Source organism: Mustela erminea, chromosome 1 (assembly GCF_009829155.1).
Source record: "Mustela erminea isolate mMusErm1 chromosome 1, mMusErm1.Pri, whole genome shotgun sequence".
NCBI lineage: Eukaryota > Metazoa > Chordata > Mammalia > Carnivora > Mustelidae > Mustela > Mustela erminea.
In genome coordinates, this window is record NC_045614.1 from 206,145,546 (window position 1) to 206,167,992 (window position 22,447).

At 35.1% G+C, this 22,447-nt stretch overlaps 1 protein-coding gene across 1 annotated transcript; it reads right to left on the minus strand.

The window, feature by feature from the left end:
* Nucleotides 1–5,056: 5,056 nt before the first annotated feature.
* LOC116567792 (keratin-associated protein 25-1) lies at nt 5,057–5,362 on the minus strand. Its single transcript, XM_032303116.1, has one exon. It carries the CDS (start codon nt 5,360–5,362, stop codon nt 5,057–5,059), a length of 306 nt encoding a protein of 101 aa, XP_032159007.1.
* Between the last annotated feature and the right edge of the window lie 17,085 nt (nt 5,363–22,447).

Sequence of the window (22,447 nt, forward strand, 5' to 3'; positions counted from 1 at the left end):
CCAAATATTTTTCTCAACCTGAGTTTTCTCCATACTTCCCTTAGTATTTATTCTATAAGGTGATGGGTTTATTCTGTAAGCAACTCTTTATTAAACAGATTTTGCTGTTTTGTGATGTGTCTCTCAAATGAAAAGGGTCAGGATCAGGAAACCATATTTTCAGCAAATTGTTTGGCTACAGAGTGTCCTGGGATTTTGTGCAGAAATGTGCAGAAATGGCAGAAGAAGAAATAAAATATGTAATGAAGCTGATGGTCAACTTTGCACTGAGTTACTGAATCCTAGTCCTATATAGAAGAGTCCAGACATTGATGGAGCTTTATTTCTGCATTTCTTTTTGGTATCTCTAGTCTTATTTTTAGGCTTCCTTGAGGTAGATTTGAGGGGAAAAAACAACTTAACATTCAATAGTATTTTAAATTAATATCATTCACACTAGTGTAAATCCAACAAGAATATGTAGAACATTACATAGCATAACCAATATTCACAGCATCAGACTTTATGACATATTTAAATTTATTTGGTACAACATATTCTAATTAATCAAATGTTGGGATTTGCAAAGGTAAAGTTAGCTCAACTCTTTGCATTTTTTTAAATTGTAGTTGACATACAATGTTCTGTTAGTTCTAGGTGTGCAATATAGTGATTTGAAAATGTTGTACATTACACTACACTCACCAGAATAAGTGTAGCTATTATCCATCATAATATAAGGTCATCACAATTTTATTGTCTATATTTTACTTTTCATCCCTCTGACTTATTTATTTTACAACTGGAAGTCTGTACCTCTTAATTCCCTTCACCGACTGACTTCACTCATCCCTCCCAGGCCCTTCTCCTCTGGCAACAAGAAGTTTGTTCTCTGTATTTATGAGTCTGTTTTTGTTTATTTAACCATTCTTTTGTTTTGTTTTTTCAGATTCCACATATAAGTAAGTCATATAGTATTTTTCTTTCACTGTCTGCCTTATTTCACTTAGCAAAATATTCTCTAGCTCCATCCATGTGGGATTAACTCCTCTCATTTGCTTTTGTGTTTTAACTTCTTACTTTACCCATTACGGTCATAAGTAACCATCACAGCCCATTCACCCACCATATTCTGTAAATGATACTTCTACAGAATTATCTTTTATTTTAGTCTGCATCTTGGCAAGACACAAAGCTGATAGCATCAGTAATAGAGAAAGTAAGCTCATCGCAATGGTAAGTTTTAGCAGAAAGTAAAAACCATCGTCATTTCGGTGCTATTGTCTTCTTAAGGCTTTGAAGAAGCTTATGGATTACTGTATTTTCACTGAATTGCTAAAAAGGTCTTTCCTTCTAATAATTCCCCCACTTGTTTTATATATATATATATATATATATATATATATATATATATATATATATATATATATATGTATGAAGAACTAAATAGAATCCAGCCCACCCAACAAAGATGCCCACTTCCTAATCCTTGGACCCTGTGAAATAGGTTTCTGGGTGAGCCTGATGCAGTTATGGGAATTCGTATAAGAAGGAGGGAGTCCATCAGAGAGAGAAGTCGATCTGATGACAGAGGAGGAGATTGTAGTTATGCTGACATAAGTGAAAGAATGCTGGCGACATTGAGAAGCTAGAAGAGGCAAGGAATGAATTTTCTACTGGAGATTCCAGAAGGCATCAGCCCTTTTGACCTCTCGACTTCAGTTCAGTGAAACTGATTTTGGACTTCTGGCCTCCAAAATTGCAAGAGAACACATTTCTGTTGAGTTAAACCACCAAGTTTGTGGAACTTTGTTATAGTAGCCACAAGAAACTAATACATTATGTCAAGGAGTCTAGGTCACTCTATTAGTTAGTCTTTATGTAGAGTTTGGGCTCTTTATGTAGGACAAGTTTAAGATGCAAGGAATAAGCTTTCTAGCCATCAGATAATGCAGAGAAATTCCTATGCCTTCTGAAGAATAAGAAACAAAATCCCTTTATTTAATGAGGCAGCAGATTTCTTGTAACTCATTAAAAAAGAGTTATGGGACTCCTTCCCATTTTTTTCCAAAGGTTAAAAATCCTTTAGGGTAAACACAGAAGATCAAAGAAAGCTAAATTTTCCAGTAAATGGCCCTTAAAGAAAATAATGGAGGTCACCTTCTAGACTTTTAAGTCATGATAGAATTTTTATCTTCTTTTTTTGCCACCACATATATATTTGTATTCTAATTCCACTTGCCCCAGTGCTATTCAATGATGCAGCAGTGATCCCATGATTTAAAAAAGCAAAATGTATCCAAACCATACTTATATAGCAATTAAATTGTAACTATTGAGTTCAAATGATTCTTAAATTCAGCAGTGGTAACCTAAAGTGGTGGACATTGTAGCTACATTTGCCCTGTTGATTTCATAGATCATTAATTGTTTCAACAGCTGAAAGGCAAATGAGCAAAATTAAAAATTTAAGATGCAGGAGTAAATGAAGATTAAGCACTTTTAAAATGATAGCGCAAGTGGGTGACAAGATAGAGACGCGAGTCTGATTTGTGCTTACATTTTAAGGAAAACATTGTAAGAATATAGTGAGATACTGGTGAATAAGTTAAACATTTTGAGATGAAGCTGTCAAGACTATGCCTCCATGAGTTATGACTCACCCTCTTACTAAGTACTATTACACATATTTATTAGTGTGTGACCTAGGAAAAGTCTTATCTCTCAGTGCCTCAGTACCTTCTGATGTAAATCCGGAGCCAGTAGCACCTATTTTGCAGGAGTGTTGTGAGGACAGAATGAGATAAAAAATGTAAAGTTACTTAAGAGAGTGTTTGGCACATAGTAGATGCAAATCAAATGTTACTTTCCTTCTAATTTTCTAAAGCTGTAACTTAAACAAAATTCTATCCTCCCATTAGACTAAAAAAAAAAAAAAATCTCACTGTTAATTTACTTTGATATTGCAAAGAGATGTCCTGCAATAATCTTGCCTCTTCTAAAAGTTCATGACATAAATGGACAGTTCTACCCCATGTAGTTAAGAAAAATGCTTTTCTTGACAATAGATCCATAATGACTTCTCTTTTTTAACTCATATTCTTGTGCCGTAGTCATGAGCTAATTCCCAGAAGACTGCATATACAGTTGTTAAGAATAAGGGCTCAATACTCAAACTTCATAGATTCTATTCTTTTAAATATTTTAGAATATCAATTACTACCAAATGGTTCTCTAACTCAATGTCCACATCTTCAAAATGGAGTTAATAACCATAGTATTTTCCCCATAGATCACTCTGAGGATCAAATGAGTTAGTCAAAGTTTATGAAATATGGTTAGTATGTAGTTGATGTTAACTTTTATCATTATCACAAGCCTACAGTCTTTATTATTATTATTATTACATATTATTACTTTCATTATCATTATTATTGGATCTCATCTAAAACATATTGCATTTTGTAAGAGTACATGAGAGAGAGAAATAAAGAAAGAAAAAAAGAAAGAAATGAATGAACACTAAAGGAGGCTTAAGTTTTAATCTGTTACAATCTGTGTAAGTTATATATCAAACACAAACACGTACACATATATTATATGTTATATACTATATATATAAAATATATAAATTATATATATATATATGTATTTATAAAATTTAAAGAAATTTAATATGTTGAAGACATTTCCTATCACCTACATAGGAAATAAGACTCCCAGGGAGGACACAAGTGAGTGTACCATTAAAATTAGTTGGCATCCTAGAGAGAAGGGTGGTCTGTGGCTGAGACAGAGAAGAAATAGTTTTGTTTACAGTGTAGACTTCACAGTTTTAGAGTTGAAGGTCATGGTTGTCAAGCTATTGACAACTTGAAAGCTTCTAAATTAGTCATTACCTCAGTGAGAAAAACTATAGATAATATGGAGAGTAAAGAAAAGTCTTTGGAATCCAACTTAACTGGGTCTTTGAGAAAGCTGTTTGTCCTATTGGACTTCTTTTTATCTGTAAAAAATGGGAAAAATAATAATGTTTTTTAGTTGTCTTTATAGAAGATTACTGATTATCTAGTGGTACGGTGACATATTAAAAGTATCAGTATGGTAGATACGAGATATAGGTAGATATTGTAGGAAGAGCAAGTTCTCACTGAATACATGAAGGAACTGAAGTAATTAGTTACATACATATATAAAAGAAAGAAATAATTTCCAAGTGTTCTCTATGTAAGAATCCATGAGGGAGTGAAGGAAGCACTTGTTAAGTTTAATTCAAGAGGAAAATATAATGTGCTTTCCACTAATCAGAATTAAAATTTATGTAACCCCTTTGTGATTTATACCATTAGGTAAGGTGAACGTTGTAACTTGCTGACTTCCACCAAATGTTAAAGGACATATATCAAGTTGGTAGGTGATTCTCTTTCTATATTTCCTCTGTCCCTACTGGCAATACTTCCTATAGTCAAGGCTCTCTACTCCTGAATCCCAGAATGGGAATTATTTTGGACATGAAATAATAATGTGTATGAGTGATAAACCATTGTGATTTCAAGCTCTTGGAATTTTGAAGTTCCAGGTTAGGGTGATAAAACACAGTCTGTTCTAACTAAAGAACCTTCATAATTCCCTGTTTAAGTGTTAGAAAGTGCAGATGCATATTTCATGTTCAACTGTTATAACATGTTCAATCAGGACCTTGAAAGTATCTATCTTGTTTGCTTTTTGCAGACACTCTTTAAAAAATATATTTTGTTTAGTATAACCAAGAGGCTTTAACTTCATGAAGGATGATGAAGAATTGAAAAACTTTTTTTCTGACTTATTTGAAGTAAGTTTATTTAGAGATAACGATGAAAACATTTTTTGATTTGTTAAGAATGTGTTAATGACATAGAAATCAAGAAGCCTAGTAGCAAGAATATTCCAGTAAATAAGCAAACAATTAAAGTCACTGAAAATCTGATCAAGTAAGAATATAGGTTAAAACAGTAACTGAACTGAAAGCACAATGATCCATCAACCTGAAGATTATATTTCTTTACAAAGCTCTCCAGCAAGATGCTAGAATGACAATTCAGCATGATCTTCTAATAAATGGAGATTGCCAAGTCCCAAAGGAGCAAGCTGGATGGAAATTGTTGTATATGTAGTGAACCGGTTGAAACCTATTAGACACATAGTCCAGGGGTCGGAAGCTGCTGAACACATAACCAAAAGGTTGACAGTCATAGGAGAGATATCTCAAAGGATGGCAGGCCCGGGACACAAAATTCAGTGGCTGATACCCACCGAAGATGAAGTTCTGTGACTGACAGCCATAAGAGAGGTGGTTCTGGGGGTGGAAACGACTTGACAAGTAGTTCTGAGCTCTGCTATACATTGGTGGTTGACAGGAACTGGAGTGATAGCTAATGGGAAAAAAACTGATTCCTCCGCAGGGCCTTGAAGCATAGTATGTAGTAGAAGGGTAGCAGGAAATGTCGTAGGTTGTGGACCCACAGCTGGATTGTCGGTAGTTGGAAGGTTTCCCACATGTCTTCAAGAAGTTGTCCAGGAGCCATGTTCTGTTTTGGCTGGGCAAGCAAAGACTATCACCACAGTTCATACCAGCAGTGTATAAAGTAGTAGATGAGGTAACAGGAATGTGGCAGTGACTCCCAAGAGATGGAGAACCATAGTTTCCAGAAGAGGAAACGTTGGATGTCATGGTAGAATCTGAAGTAAAGATTTCAGATAAGCAGCAAAGAGCACCTTGTCTAAATCTGCATGAAACTAGACCAGATTACTTATATACCTTGGTGGTACATGCCCAGACTCTCCTCCTACCCACATTTTAATTCAGTTAGCATCGTAACATCTCATTAGTTCATTGTTGTGCTGCCTGGGAAGATGACTTCCCACTCTTCTATAAAATAAGTCCAGTTTACATGCCCTATGTATCTGCCATCCTATCTGTCCTCTGTTATCAGGCTCGAGAATTTATGATGTAATCACCTGTGTACTTTGCCTGTTTTGCTTCTGTTCCCACCGCTCAATAATGCTTGATTAAAGGGAGTCCATTCGAAGAGATGTTTACCTCAGTCATCATCCACAGGAAAAAACCATCAGAAGGCATAGTCTTCATCTTTGAAGAAGAGACCTAATGTTGCAATACTTGGAGGAAGTATTTAATGTACCGAAATAGATCCTACATATCAAAACTTATTGGATTTTCCAGATGGAAAACCTCATACTATTCCGTATTTTAATACTCAGCTGAAAATCTAATTATGTGTTAGTGTTCTCTGTGTATTTGTCCTGACAGTTAATTTCAGTTAAGCATCTTAAAGTACGTTTTAAAGAGTTTCACCTTGACAACTTGATACTCTTCATATGTAAAAGTTGAGTTTGATTTCTAAAGACTCAGGGAATGTTTGTGATATTCCTACATGGTAACACTCATGACATACTTTGTTTTATTAGCAAAAATATCATCCATGTCTGTTGGTGGCATTCAACGAAGAAGATAAGCATGGTATCAGCTTGGGGGTCCTGGGTGGCTCAGTGGGTTAAGCCTCTGCCTTCAGCTCAGGTCATGACCCCAGGGTCCTGGGATCAAGTCCTGCATCCGGCTTTCTGCTCAGCAGGAAGCCTGCTTCCCCCTCTCTCTCTGCCTGCTTCTCTGCCTACTTGTGATCTCTGTTTGTCAAATAAATAAAATATATTTTTTTAGAAGTCATCACCTTGTATACTTGCATTACAGAATTAACAATGTTTTCATCTGAGATAATTTACTAAGATACATGTCTTCATACAATTAAAGTGAACAAGCATTAAGAAATAATTTAATGTCACATTAAGAAATATGTTTGAGGGGTACGTGGGTGGCTCAGTGGATTGAAGCCTCTGCCTTTGGCTAAGGTCATGATCCCAGGGTCCTGGGATCCAGTCCCGCATTGAGCTCTCTGCTCAGCAGGGAGCCTGTTCCTCCTATCTGCCTACTTGTCATCTCTGTCTGTCAAATAAATAAATAAAATCTAAAAAAAAAAAAAAAAAGAAAAGAAAAGAAATATGTTTGAATAGTTCTTACTTGGACACCATGTAAGGAACAATCTCTGGGCCTTATTTTGGGTTGTTTTCCAAAGCTGTGAGTTAATTCTTATTTACTTACTTACTTAATTAATTCTTACTTAATTCTTACCTATTTCCTTGGGTCAGTAGTCATCCAGAACCAGAAATATCTCTTTTCAAGCTACAACTCAGGAGGCCAAAAATGACGGATTTGGGAATAACTGGAGAAAGGTAAATATTCCAAGCAGCAATCTGATGATCCTTTTGGTGGATGCTTTCCTTTGGGGAACATGGCCTTGCGGAGGCATGAGTGACATCAGTAGCCATGAAGTCACTTCACCTCTGCACAATCTTCTTTTCCCACCAATGCCTGTTGTCCCTGTACTATCCACTGAAGGGTCTAGCAGACTGATTCATTTTTTTTTTCCCCTGAGGAAAGATATTTTATAATGTTTATAGCTTTTCAAGTCAAAGTAAGGAGATCTCATACACCCATGCAAGCATACACAGAAGTAGGAAGTTAGGAGCACATTTGTGATACATATTTTTTTTTAAATGTTGTATTTAATTTAAAAAAAAAACATCACAGAGAGCATGACCTTGGTGCAAGATGGGAACGTTAAGGTCTCTCTTCTGAATTTCAAATTTTTTTCTTTTTTGTTTCAGGTAGTAGAGAAAGAAATATTTGATGTCTCATGTGGGGAATTTTCCAAGTCAGTATACTGCACTCTTCCTCAAAGAAAGCCTCAGATGACTTCCCTTTAGTGTAAGGCCTGTTATTGGTAAAAATAACCAATGATATTGAGTCATCAAGAGCTGAGAGTTTGAGAAGTCTATTTGATAAATTGTTTATCTCCTCTAAGAGCTTTAAGTCTTTACAGATAAATGAAATATCTTAAACTCTTATTTGTTCCCAGAAAAGATTTCTCCTCTCACCTTGATAACCCCCAACCAAAATAGTTTTTTGTGTGTGTCACACCTAAATTCCTCATGATTTAGTTCAAGATTCTCTTTACTTCTTTTGTTCCTTTCACAGTTCAAAAAGAAGTGATAACCCAGTAGTCTATAAAATCTCTTCCTCAGCATGTAGGCATGCTGCATATGAGTTTCAAAAAGATAACTAAAATCTTTCTTTTTAGTCCATAGTAAAAATAGATTTGGTCTTCATAGAACTGCTATTGAAATGTATTTGATAACTGGGACATGGTTGAGGCTACAGTTATCAAGCTGAATGTGATCCCATCACTAAACATCAGTAATTAAAATATAAGTTAGATGTAGGACGTGGAACTGAGAGAAACCTGGTGTTACCAACTCTTTATCACATTTTTATGACAAATGCAAGAGAGTATGATACACATACCTAACTAGCATGTATCCTAATTTATTATTTGTAATTCCTCTTGATGTCTACAGAGATTTTCTTCAAATTTGTAATATCTCTATATAGCCTCAAGAGCCTGAAATGGAAAAAAAAATGAGAAATTCTATCTTTTGTTAGAAATGATTGATTGAAGATATGATGAAATAGCACAAAATAATGAAAATCACATCAAGAGTTTTTGTCATTCTCATGTAATAGTCAATTAACACTTTCAATTAATTAACGAAACCTTATTTAGAGTCCCCAAGTCTAATACAGTCTCCATTTTTTCATTAGAGTTCATTAGAGTGAACTATTTTCATTAGAGTTTCATTAGAGTCCATTATTCTGCTCCACAACACCCATATTTCAGTCTTATTTAAATATTCAAAATGTCCTAAACCCTGTTTCTTAAATCTCAAAAACTGCACAAGCTTCTCCCCTCTGGAACAATTTTCTCTGTTGTGCCTTCTGGGAATGATGGTACATTCTTTATTTTATTTTAGATCCAGAATCACTATCTCAAAGATAATTCTAAGTGAAAATATATTTTTATTCACTTCCATGCATAATGTCTTAAACATTCCATTTGATTCTCTCTATGTTAATATAAAAGTTGGAAGTCATTTTCAAATCAACCTAATTGTCCTGGTTGTATGCAGAGATAGGGGAAAGACTCCACTTCAATTCCTCACTTGTCCTTTCTTAGAAATACAGTTTTGGTCATGTGTATATCATCTTGGCCCACAGCAAATAATGTTCACTCCAAGATTTCGTAATTCTATCCAGGACATCACCACATCTTAATAAAATAGCCTAATAATTCTAAGGTAAACAGTAGGCAATAATATGAACTATGTGTCATTTCTGGAAGATAAATGCTCCCTAAGACCATTTTCTTCATTTTGCTTCCCTCCCTCCTTTTTCTTTCCTCTATAAAATTTTATTTTCAAATTAATTAATGCACTTATAATATTGAATCTATTTGTTTAAACCCTCTCTATCCTGTAAAACTTAGACTCGTTCAAGGTCAGAGACTAGGTCTTATTCATATCAACATCACAAGTTGCCAGTTTCTTGAACACAATAGATAATCAACAAACATTTTTGAATCCTGAATAAATCACATATTCTTTATACTGAGAAAATATTTGTCTTTAATTTCAGATACTTATTTGACATCTTGCCTTCGATGACTTTTCTTTTTTTTTAGCCAAATTTAGCATTTACAGTGGAGCTCTTGATTCCATTCCTCAAAATTTTCTCTCATGTTCTTTCCCATCTTAGTGAAAAATTATCTACCCGGTTTCTTAAGCTAACAATCAGTATATCAGCCTTGTTCTTGCCTTTCCCTTACCACTTACAAGCAATAAGCAAGTGCCAAGTTTCTCTAGTCTAAGTAGATCTCTACTGCGTCTGCTTCTACCACGTACGTGCTTCCTCATTTCAGTTTTTCCAAGCTGTCGTCATTCCCACAATTCCACAACCTACTTACCTGCTTCCACTCCTTATCCTGCTAATTTGCCTCTTACATTACAGTCAGAGTGATATTTACTTATTTGTTCTCTAATACCTTCCCTTTCTTTGTGTAGCTCTAAATATCTGACCTACATAGCTTTCCTTCATTCTGAAGGATTTATTTTATTTCTTGCAGGGGAGATCTACTGGTGATAAATTCCCTCAGTTTTGTATATGACCAAGTCTCCATTTCTCCTTCATTTTGAAAAATAATTTTCCTGAATCCAGAATTATAGGTTGGTACATTTTTTTCTTCGATACTCTTAAGTATTTCACTCTACTCTTTTCTGGCTCGCACAGCATCTGGAGAGAAGTCTGTTGTATTTTTTATTCTTGTTCCTCTGTAGGTGAAGTGTTTTTCTTCCCTCTGGACCCTTTTAAGATTTTATCCTTTCATTTATTTTATTTTATTATTTATTTATTTATTTTGCAGATTGAGTATATGTCTAAGTTGTAGATATCCTGGCATCTATCTGAAATATGTTCTCTGAGATTCTTCAATCTGTGGTTTAGTGTCTTATCATTTTAATTTGGGGAGAATTCTCAGTCATTGTTGCTTCACATAATTCTTCTATTCGTTTCTTTCTTTTTTCTGGAATTTTCATTACATGTTATGTTATATCTTTTATAATTGTTCAACAACAACAGCTTCCAGGTTCATTATATGACAGGCTGAAAACTGGAAGTCCAGAATAATATTTTTAGAACTAGTGTCATTCTTTTATTTAAAACATTAATAATTTTTTTAATTTCCTAGAATACAATGAAAAGTGTACATCCCAAGACCTTGAGTAGTCTCTGCCTTGCCTTCCTCCACAAGCCCACATTCTACTGTCCTCTTGTTTCTCCACACTCAGCCACACCAATCTCCCCTCACCTCGAACTTACAAACTCTTTCGACCACTGTTGCTGGCACATAGTGTTTCCTATTCCTGCTCTATGCTTCCTTTTGCTTTTTGTACAGCTGCTTCCTTTTCACTTTGCAGGTGTTAGGACATCACTACTCAGAAAGGATCTCATGGCCCATCCAATCTCATTGGCAGTCCCTCTATCCGACTTTCACACTCTCTATAACTGAGCTTAATTTCTTTCATAGTACTTATTATGAGTTCTAATTATGAATTCAATTATTTATTTTTAAGTTCATTGATCATCAGCTTTACTAGATGTTAAGGTCCATTAGAGCCAGAATCACTCCTATTTACAATAAATACAATAGTACATGTCACATAGTTGCTAGCCAATAGATATGTTTTGAATATAACAATGAATGGAAAAAGTCATCTCTTCTTTAAAAAAAATCTCTGTAATTTATATAGCTATATAACTGGAAAAATAATTTATATGAGTAATCGATTCATATAAGGTATGTACATAGCAAGTAAGTATGGACATAGCAAAACAATCTGAATGTTCTAGGGGATGATTGTAGCATTCCAAGACAGAGGTTTCCAGTAAATTGAAAGATATTTCACAGATGAAATGTGCTTTTTATATTTATTATCTAATCACATTTTCCCATATCAGCTTATATTTTGTAAATGGGAATGGAAAGAATCATTTCAAAATGGATGGATGATAGAATTAGTGACATATTTCCCATGTTTACAAAGCATATTTATCATTTGTATAGACTCAACCATTCAATTATGTTGAATTTCAATTCTCAGTGCTATTCCTATTTGATTTTTTCCTTTTTTTTTTTTTTCCTCCTTGGGTACGAGCAACAAAATCGAAATCATTGATATATCAAACTGTCAGCAGAGTGATATTAGCATTCAGCTACATATAAAAGGAGAAATAATACTGTTTTGAATTCAAATTTGGACTCTCTCACTTATTAGTAATGAGATCTTAAGCTATAGGTTTAATCTTGCTGAGTCTGTTTCTTCATGAGTGAGGCAGAGGTAAGACTTCTCAATTTTGACAAAGATTAGGGTTAATATCTATAAAATATCTGGCACTAGAAATGTGGAATAAATGATATATCTTTTTTCTATAATTTTACTTCCTTCCTTAATTTTTCTATAAATCATCAACATTGCTTAAGGCAATTGACATAACCCAAGGGAATAACTAGACGTAAAGTAAGGTACGGCAGAACAGGAACATTTGAAATGCAAGTAAATGATTGCAAAACAGGACATAAGTTCTAGAACAGACAGATGTGGATTTGAATTTCAACTATTCCTTGAAACTTTATGTGTGTGTATTTACGCACACACAATGCACACACACACACACACACACACACACACACACATATATATATATATATTTCCAAGGTCAATCTTATCTCCCTTGCTCAATCTTTCTCCCCGTATGAATCAACTTATTCTTTAGAAATCATGTATGTTTATAAGTCTTGACAATTCCTTGAAGTTGCTATTAAAAACCTTCAAATGTATCCACATAATTGGGGAGAGTTCATTTATGGCTGTGTTTTTCATAAAACCAAAATATATATATGTAAATTCTTAACATATTAATAATATATTTTTAAATGATAAATGTTGAAAATCCTTAATTTTGGCATTAAAATTTATTTTGTCTTCTTTGGAGACACAACCCAAATTTAAAATCTAATTCATCTTCTGGGAAACTTGACATGGATATTACATTCAAGTGTATCTTTCCCAGTGAAGAACAGTGACCTGGAAAGCTTGACAATCTTTGCTAAGATCCACACCCAGCAAGACTGTATGTCATTTTCTATCTTTTATTATCAAGAAACTTAAGATGTTAGCACACCTATTTTGATACATGCTATTTTAAAAAAAGAGGTCATATCTCCTTGGATGCTTCCCCAAGTGAATTTCAGCATATTATTGCACATATAAAGAGAGCATTTACATTTAAAACGTGTTTCCATATTAATATTTTTCAATGAGTATCTTCCACATACAAACACTTTTGAGATAATTTATATTTTATGATTATTAAAGACAGACAATCTCTTAGGCGTGTCCTTGCTCCTAATTCTCAGAACTCTCGTGAACATCCTTCTGAATGGTGAAGCAACAAGAACTAGCAAGGTAATCAGAGCAAATACAGCCAGAACTCATGAATCTGGCACTACCTAGTTCTAATGGCCTTGCATTTGAGCTTCACTTTTTTCCCATGCAAAATAGGCACTTTTTATGCTCTCTTACAGGATTTAATGAAAAGAAAATGTATGTGAAGGACCCTGACCATTGTTCACCCAGCACAGCTAGAGTACAGTGGTTTTGTGTTCACTCTGACTGAGACACAAGATACAGCAATCATGGTCAACGTGGATTTGACTGAGCCGGCCATCAGGTTGCCAACACACAGGGCCTTTTGAAACGGTGGCTTGTGGAAGAAACAAACCTTCCCTGAGAGGGGGGCATGCCTCAGTTATGAGTACACAAAATAGCTGAACTACCCCGATGCTCTGAAAACCTCACATGGCTCATTTAGGTGAATTTAGTGACTAGATGAGTCTCCTCCCCACTTGGGACATCAGAAAACTTACGCTGTGGCAACTAGTACACATCTCCTTCTGTGTGTACACATTCAGAAGTCACATTTATATGGAATCCCTATAATATTGTAGTTATAAACACATTCTATGATCTTTGTATAGACTGGAAATGGAGTGAGTCAGGTGGTAATTCTCTTTGCAGAGTAGGCAAGTGTCTGTTGTAACTAACAACATACTCTCCCTCCTTACATTAATGTTTAGAGAATTTTTTTTTAAGGCAAGAAAATCGACCATTTAATCTAGCAAATTGGTGACACAGGAAACATATCTTTTCTAATTCTGGAAAGTGATGTTGTTCAATCCTGTGTGAGCCTCAAACCAATAAATTTCCAAGATCACACAGAAGTTTAAGTATCTTCATGATTAGTGCCACAGGGTAGATTTCCCCCTTACATTGGTCAATAGCTAACAATGAAATTGTATTGTTGTGTTGCTAGATAGAAGCTGTACTACATTATCACTCTCTATGGTTAATAAGAGAGTCTTAATCTCAGGAAACAAACTGAGGGTTGCTGGAGGGGAGGGCTGTGGGAGAGATGGGATGTTTGGGTGATGGACATTGGGGAGGGTATGTGCTATGGTGAGAAAAAAAAAATAAAAATAAAAATAAATAAAAAATAAATATTCTCTATGGTTAGAGCCCTGCTATCAGATACCTGTAGTATAATAAATTTGGCTTAATTGCACATATTTTTATTTATATGATTACATTTATTGTTATTATTACATTTTGTTATTTGGTTAGTACACAAGTCCTTATTTAATGGATTAAATGCTGACTTAAGGGTGCATGGGTTATGCTGTAGGCTAAGCATCCAATTCTTTATTTCAGGTCAGGTTGTGATCTCAGGGTCATGAGATCCAGCCCCCAGTCAGACTCCAGGCTCAGCTGGGAGTCTCCTTGGGATTCTCTCTCTCCTTTTCCCTCAGCCTCTCCCTGGGCTTGTGCTTTCTCTTTCTCTCTCTCTCAAATAAATAAATCTTCAAAAAATAATGCTGACTTTAATATACTTACATATTTCTATGTGGATAAAATGTCACAAGTAACAAAAGAAGATAAATATTGTTATCACTCCCCTGAGGCCACACAAATATAACAGGAAAACAAAAACAAAAACAACTACTATTCATCACCCATTCAATTGCACTCTAAGATGAGTTTTCTTAAGATTTAGAGAAGGTTAAAAAAAAAAAAAAAGATTTAGAGAAGGTTAAATTTCTTTTTTTTTTCATTTTATTTCATTTTATTTTATTTCTTTTCATTATTCCAGAATTCATTTTTTATGCACCACACCCAGTGCTCCATGCAATACGTGCCCTCCATAATACCCACAACCTGGCTCCCCCAACTTCCCACTCCCTTCCCCTCCAAAACGTTTTCAGTTTATTTCTCAGAGTCCACAGTGTCTCATGCTTTGTCTCCCCCTCCAGTTTCCCCCAATTCTCTTCTCCTCTTCATCTCCCCATGTCCTCTGTGTTATTCCTTATGCTCCACAAGTAAGTGAAACCATATGATAATTGACTCTCTCTGCTTGATTTATTTCACTCAGCATAATCTCCTCCAGTCCCATCCGTGTTGATACAAAAGTTGGGTATTCATCCTTTCTGATGGAGGCATAATACCCCATTGTATATATGGACCATATCTTCTTTATGTATTCATCCATTGAAGGGCATCTTGGTTCTTTCCACAGTTTGACAACTGTGGCCATTGCTGCTATGAACATTGGGGTACCGATGGCCCCTCTTTTCACTACATCTGTATCTTTGGGGTAAATACACAGTAGTGTAATTGCAGGGTCATAGCGTAGCTCTATTTTTAGTTTCTTAAGGAATCTCCACACTGTTTTCCAAAGTGGCTGCACCAACTTGTATTCCCTCCAACAGTGTAAGAGGGTTCCCCTTTCTCCACATCCTCTCCAACACTTGTTGTTTCCCGTCTTGTTAATTTTGGCCATTCTAACTGGTATAAGGTGGTATCTCAATGTGGTTTTGATTTGAATCGCCCTGATGGCTAATGATGATGAACATTTTTTCATGTGCCTGTTAGTCTTTCTTTTAATGGGAATATAGGAAGATTCTGGAGTTCTCCATCATTCCAGATAAGAGCAGAATGAGGAAATAGGTGCAGAGGAGCTGATTTGAGAAAGATATGTGATGTATGTGTCATTAAATAAGCTGCCATGTGACCAATCTTCACGGGAATATCAGCTTATTTCGGAAATTAATAAAGGGTTGTAGATAGCTTCTGGGCAGATAATGAGCAAACTAGTGGCAGTAGAAACAGTAATCAGATAAGACAATAATCCCCAGGGAATTAGCAGAAATAGCAGGGTGGTGCAGGATTTTCATAAATCACAGAAATGGCAAGAATTAGAGTCAATTATAACCAAATATGGTAGGACAAAATTCTGTCTCTTACTGGAGCTCAGAATGTATTTCATTTCGTGAATTTGAAATCAAGGAAAGACCTCAATACATCATCTTGTTTGTTTATTTTATTTAGTGATTTTTTTCCCTTCTATTTCATTCTGGATTGTTTTTATTGTTATGTCTTAAAATTTACTACTTTTTTTTTCTACAGGGTCTAATCTTCTATTAATACCATTCACTGTATTTTCTACCTCAGTCATTATAGTTTTTAATATCTTCAAGTTTCATTTGGGTTTTATTTATCTCTCTCACTTTTCTATTTATTTTCTATTTAATTTCTATTTCTATTTTTATTTATATCTCTCACTTTTCTATTTATATCTCTCACTTTTATTCTATTTTCTATTTTCCTTTAAGCTCTTAAACATATGGATTACAGGTATATTAACTGCTTTAACATTCTTATCTAATAATTTGGTCATTTGTGTCATTTCTGGGTAGTTTTGATTGATTTAACTTTCTCTTTCATTATAGGTCTTATTTTCCTGCTTCTTTGCATGTCTAGTTTTTAAAAGATTTTATTTATTTACTTACTTTACAGAGAGAGTGTGTGTGTGAGTGGGTGAGGGGCAGAGGGAGGGGGAGAGAATCTCAGACTCAGAGCCCTGGGTGGGACTCAGTCACTACCTGAGCTGAAATCAGGAGTCTGATGCTTTACAGATAGCCATTCAGGCACCCCAGCATGTCTGATAATTTTTTATTGGTTGCCACATATTATGACTTAGCTGTCTGTGTATTACACATTTTTGTATTCCTATAAATACTCTTGAGCTTTGTTCTGGGCCACATTTAAGTCACCAGGAAATAGTTTGATCCTTTGGGTCTTGCTTTTAAGTGCTATTAAGTGGGACTAATGCAGGATTCATTTGGAGCTACTTTTGTCCCAGTACCAAGGGAAAAATCGTTTTGAGTTCTCTACCAGTTTTCTGCTCTGGCATGAACATAAGCTAAAGCCAACCCTCTGTGAGATCTGAATATTCTCCCCTACTTCGTTCAGGTGGTCCCTGAAGTTTCACGCAGTGTTCCCAATGCCTGCACTGATGAGTAAGCTTCTGTAATGGATTTGCTGTACACTCTGCAGATCTCCGGAACTTTTCTTTCTGTTTAATACTTCTCCTCTCTTTTAGGAATCACTGCCCTTTCTACCTACTGTGAGGTATCTTGAAAAACCCATGTTTTAAAGTTTTTCCTGGTCTTGTGCCCATTTTAATGGAAGAATAAATCCATCTTGTTTGGAAGCAAAAGTCAAATTGTCTCATCTGAACCCCTGCTTTCATATAGATAAATAATACATAAAGAAATAAATTTAACTTCTTTTTGAATATATTTAACTCATACTTTATCACTCTTATACTCTGATAGTGATATTTCCCTTTGCTGTAAAGATCTTGTTTATGTCTAACAATCATCATTCTTATTTTATTTTAAGGCCTTTTTTTTTTTTCATGTACGCTCAATTTGAACAAAAAGAACAATTTCTCAAGATACCTTTCATAAAAGAGAAATAAGTTCATTTCCACTTTAGGCCAAACAAGCCCCACATTTTAAACTATATGCATAAATATTTTTAAATGCTTTTAAGCACTTTAAAATACACACACATACACATCCATTATTCTCAAGAAGTTTCTTTTCTTTTTTTTTCCCCCAAGTAAATTAAATAATAATACTCTACCAAAGGTCTCTTGGAAGACAGAATCTAAAAGGAATATAATTTCTCAGATAACAAATATTTAATTCCTTATTAATACTGTCCAGAATGACATTGCCACTGTATAATTCTACATAGGCATTCTGTGGTTTTCTATGTCTTTGAAAATTTTCTCTGTTTTTTCACAAAAGTCCCTATTCAATATGCCAAACATGATATCACATCAAGAATCAAAACCAGGGGCGCCTAGGTGGCCTTGTGGGTTAAAGCCTCTGCCTTCAGCTCAGGTCATGATCCCAGAGTCCTGGGGTCGAGCCCCACATTGGGCTCTCTGCTCAGCAGGGAGCCTGCTTCCTCCTCTCTCTCTGCCTGCCTCTCTACCTACTTGTGATCTTTGTTTGTCAAATAAATAAATAACATCTTTAAAAATAAGAATAAAAAACCAATAAACAATTACGATGTAAGTGTAAGTTTACTATTAAGAATACCTTAGTGAGTCTTACCAGAGCAACACATTTCTAAAAACAAATGCCCAATGAATCTGCAAGTTAAAATGTGACATGCTCATGTGGATTATATATATTCCCCACAGGGAACATGCCAGATATAACTGGAGCCTCTTCCCATTCCAGAAAGCAAGAAATGCTCAAGAACAAAAGTAAACTAAACAGTTACAAGGTATATCAAAAACACAGAAAGTCAGCTGAAAGAGCTCTTCATGACCAACTGTGGAACAGTTCAAATAACAAAATAAATAACATTAAATTGTATCCCAAAGTATAAAATATGTAGACTCATCCATACTGATATGGATAATAAATCATAAATATTAAACATAAGTCAATCATTGTATAAATAAGAAGTAGGAAAAAAAAAAGAAAAAGAAAAAGTAGGGGGGTCCCTGGGTGGCTCAGTCATTAAGTGTCTGCCTTCTCCTCAGGTCGTGATTCCAGGGTCCTGGGATCGAGCCCTGCATCGGGCTCCTTGATCAGCAGTAAGCCTGCTTCTCCGTCTTCCACTCCCCCTGCTTGTGTTCCCTCTCTCGCAGCGTCTCTCTCTGTCAAATAAATAAGTAAAATCTTAAAAAAAAAAAAAAAAAGAAAGAAAAAGAAGAAGAAGAAGTAGGGGAGAATAGACAAATCTCTTATGCAGAAAGATTCCAAGTAATAAATGTACATGCTTCTTTCTCTCTCTCTTCTTTTTTTTTTTAAGATTTTATTTATTTGAGAGAGAGAAAGAAAGAACAAGCAGGAAGGGTGGCAAAGGGAGAGGGAGAAACAGGCTGAGCAGGAAGTCCTCTGTGGGGCTCAATCCCAGGACCCTGGTATCATGACCTGAGCCAAAGGCAGGTGCTTAACTCACTGAGCCACCCAGGTGGCTCCATGCTTCTCCTTTAAAAATAGTAGAGTATAACTTCCACTTTACACAGTCTACATATAGTGACTTCCTATCAAAGAGCATAGTTTAGATAGGTGGAAAAACAAGTACTTTACGGAGGAGAATCCTTAAAAACACTGCTTCATCCGAGTGATCAAGGTTAATACCAATAATGATAAGTCATATTGATCACAAGCACTCTTGATATGGAACTTTACATCTGTAGTGTTTCTCCTTAAAACCCATAATCCCAGGCTAATCCTGAGAAAAAAAAAATATCAGGCAAATCTAAGTTGAGAACATCCTACAAAATTCCCGATCTGTACTCCTCAAAACTCTCAAGGGCATCAAAAACAAGAAAAATTTGAGAAACTGTCACAACCAAGAGTAGCCTAAGGAGACACAATGATTAAATATAGGGTGATATCCTGAATGGGATCGTAGAACATAAAAAGAACATTAGATAAAAATAAGGAAGAATGCACTGAACTTCATAATAATAAATCAACATCAGTTCATTAATTGGGACAAATGTAAACACTAATGTAAGCTCTTATTAATGGAGAGGCTACTATGTGTGGAGTATATGGAACTTTCTGTAGTACCTTCATCACTTTTCTATAAATCTGAAGCAATTCTAAAGTAAAAGATTAATTTAAAATGCAAACCGCAGGCTAAATTCTTTACTACTGAAAAATCAAAGAGATTTGTTTATTTCATCTTTTTATCAGTTTATGCCACAGGCTTTAGGGATTTCTTTTGTCAAATAAGCCCCCATTTAATAACTTACATTGTGCTACCATTCAGATACCAAAATAAAGCACTTTCTCATATTTGCCTTATTTAATTTTTGTAGCAGCTTTCAGAGGCAGGATGACAGGTTTGTTTCCCTGATGAGAAGATAAATTTAAAAATGCATTCAATTTGTCCAAGACACAGAAACAAAGCTGAGTCTCAAAGCCAGATCTTATGAACTCTTACCCAACATTTCTTGGTATTTCCCTCAAGAACAACTAAACCATTATTAAAGATTATTTTTTTCTTTTAACTATGGTCAGAAAGCAAAATAATACATTACAATACTGGTTTTGAATGTTAAATAGCACCCTTTTAGCCTGAAAAATGAAGATTATATATTTTTCTAGGTGACCCCCCAATATTACTCTACTCACACTCTAGCAGTAAGAATAAAAGAACTGATTGTAGCTTTGCTTATATTTTATTTCTTAGGAATACAATGGATTTCTTGGTGAGAAACCTTGTTTTTAAGCTCCCAATATACCATCTGGCTGTATCCAAGCAAAGAAGAATTTAACATTTGTGAAATTTATGATTATATTTGTGATGAATGAACAATAGATGTAAACACACCATTGGAGAGTGTATTTTAATGTCTTCATGAGTTTTGGAAGCTATTACTTCAAAAAACACATGATTTCCTACTTTTTGACTGATTATAGAAAACCAATGCATTGCCAGAAAGTCTAGATGAGACTCTTGTGACATCCTCTTTACCAACACATGTGACAAATTTACCCATACTAAAGAACAAAACACTGAAAAAAATATATAACCCTCTGAACATAATATATACTCCTCTGTCAAAGTCTATTTCTATGTAAATACCCAGAATGAATACTCTTCAGTAATTGGTACAATTAATTCTAAAATACTACTTTGGAAATAACTTGAACATATTTTCCTCAGTTGCAGAAGAGTTGATAGAATTTCAACACATATTAATTTATTCTGAGTGATTTACGCATACATTTTATTCAATAATCACTGATGGCTCTTTCACCCCCACCACCACAATGTTTGTTTAGCAGTTTTTATGCTTTAAATCATAGTGGCTGCTTGGAGACTCATCAACAAGATTACCCAACTTTAATTACCTGCCATCTTTGAGAGCCATGATCAAAAAAAATAAACCCTAAGTACTGTCCTCATCACTGGAAGCCTGTGAACTTACCACTGAATGAACTTAATCCCTTCTGGTCCTATGCCCATGAGACCTTCAGAATTAGGGTCAGAGAGTGACTTTAATCAGAGTAGTTGGTAAAAAAAAAAAAAAATGTAGGATGACCACTTCCAAAAGGATCCAAAGAAAACAATACATCGTAGTACCTGACACAACTTTGAAATGAATAAAACTGAATACAACTATGAACAAGTCAAAAAAATCACTCAGGTTACATTTGTCATTCTTAATCCAGTGGACAAGCCCTCTCATTAATTAAAAACATTAAAAATTCAGTATAATCAGCAAATGAATGTTAGCAACAGCCATATTTATAGTACCTGAGAAAGCTCATTTAATAGGAGTTAAAGCAAGTATTTTCTCACAAGTTAGAAGACATGCAAACAAAAATTGAGTTAGAGATTGTAATCTCCAGGAGCATCTTGAAACAACTGCTTCCAAAAGGAAAGAAGAAAAAAAAAAAAAAAAGATCAATCTATCACCTATCTTCAGATGAGTTTTATAAGTGATAGATGGAAAGACATTTTTAGCAAAAAAATCTCAATCTTAATATTGATTCTACTTGATTAAACTTACTGGAGGATAATGATGCCAAGAGCTTCAGAAGGGACACAAGCTTTAGAAATTACCAGATACATAGGTCAGAGGTCTAAAGTTACTGGAGAGTAAGGTTAGTGGTTGGCCACTGTCATGCATAAATCAATGATTCCAACAACAGAGTCATAGATCAAAGGGAAGCTACTACCAGATATATAGTTGGAGACCTAGAAGACACAGGGGAGAGAGGTCAGGGAGTGGTTACTATTAATTGGGACCTTGAACGTCAGGTGTATGTTGGTGTATTGGTTCTCATAATCTCCTTAGGAATTTCCCAGGTGTAATCTAAAAGTGAGCCCCATATTTGGAGGGCAGGAAGAGACTGAAGAAAGAGGCACAACACTCCAGATTGGTAGGTGTCAGGTTTAATAAGCAAGAGAACTTACCAGGCTTGTCTTGGGCAATTACCAGAAGAGTAGATTCTCTGAACCTGCCCACAAAATTTTTAATTTATAACGAAGTTTTAATTGAGCTCAGTCACGTATACCCTTTAGATAGTCTCAACACCACATTTCTATCTCAAGGTTGTCCTTGGGGCAGCTTCTGGGAGCAGGGAAGGCAAACAGAATGCACATTCCAAAAACAGAGAAGAGGTTGAGGAGCCTCCAATTTCCTGGATCTAGCTCACAAGTCAACTGGCAGTCACGTCTCCTTGATGACCTCCCCTCAACACTCTATCTCTCTACAATGTCTCATGTTCTTCTCTTCTCCAATGAGCTGTTAGCAAGGGGTTCAACTAGCATGGAGATGGCTCATTTGGTGGTTATCTGGTGCATTAGAGACAGAGGTCACAGGAACAATACAGGCGCAAGCAAGACAAAACACAGGTTAAGATGATAATTCTCAAACTTAGTGACAATTTTTCTGCCGTGCCTCATGATTCAAATCATTGATTTATTAAGTTCCCTAGGCTGGGGACCAGATTACTCAGGGCTTTCTTTCTTTTTTTTTTTTTTTTTTTTTAAAGATTTATTTATTTATTTATTTATT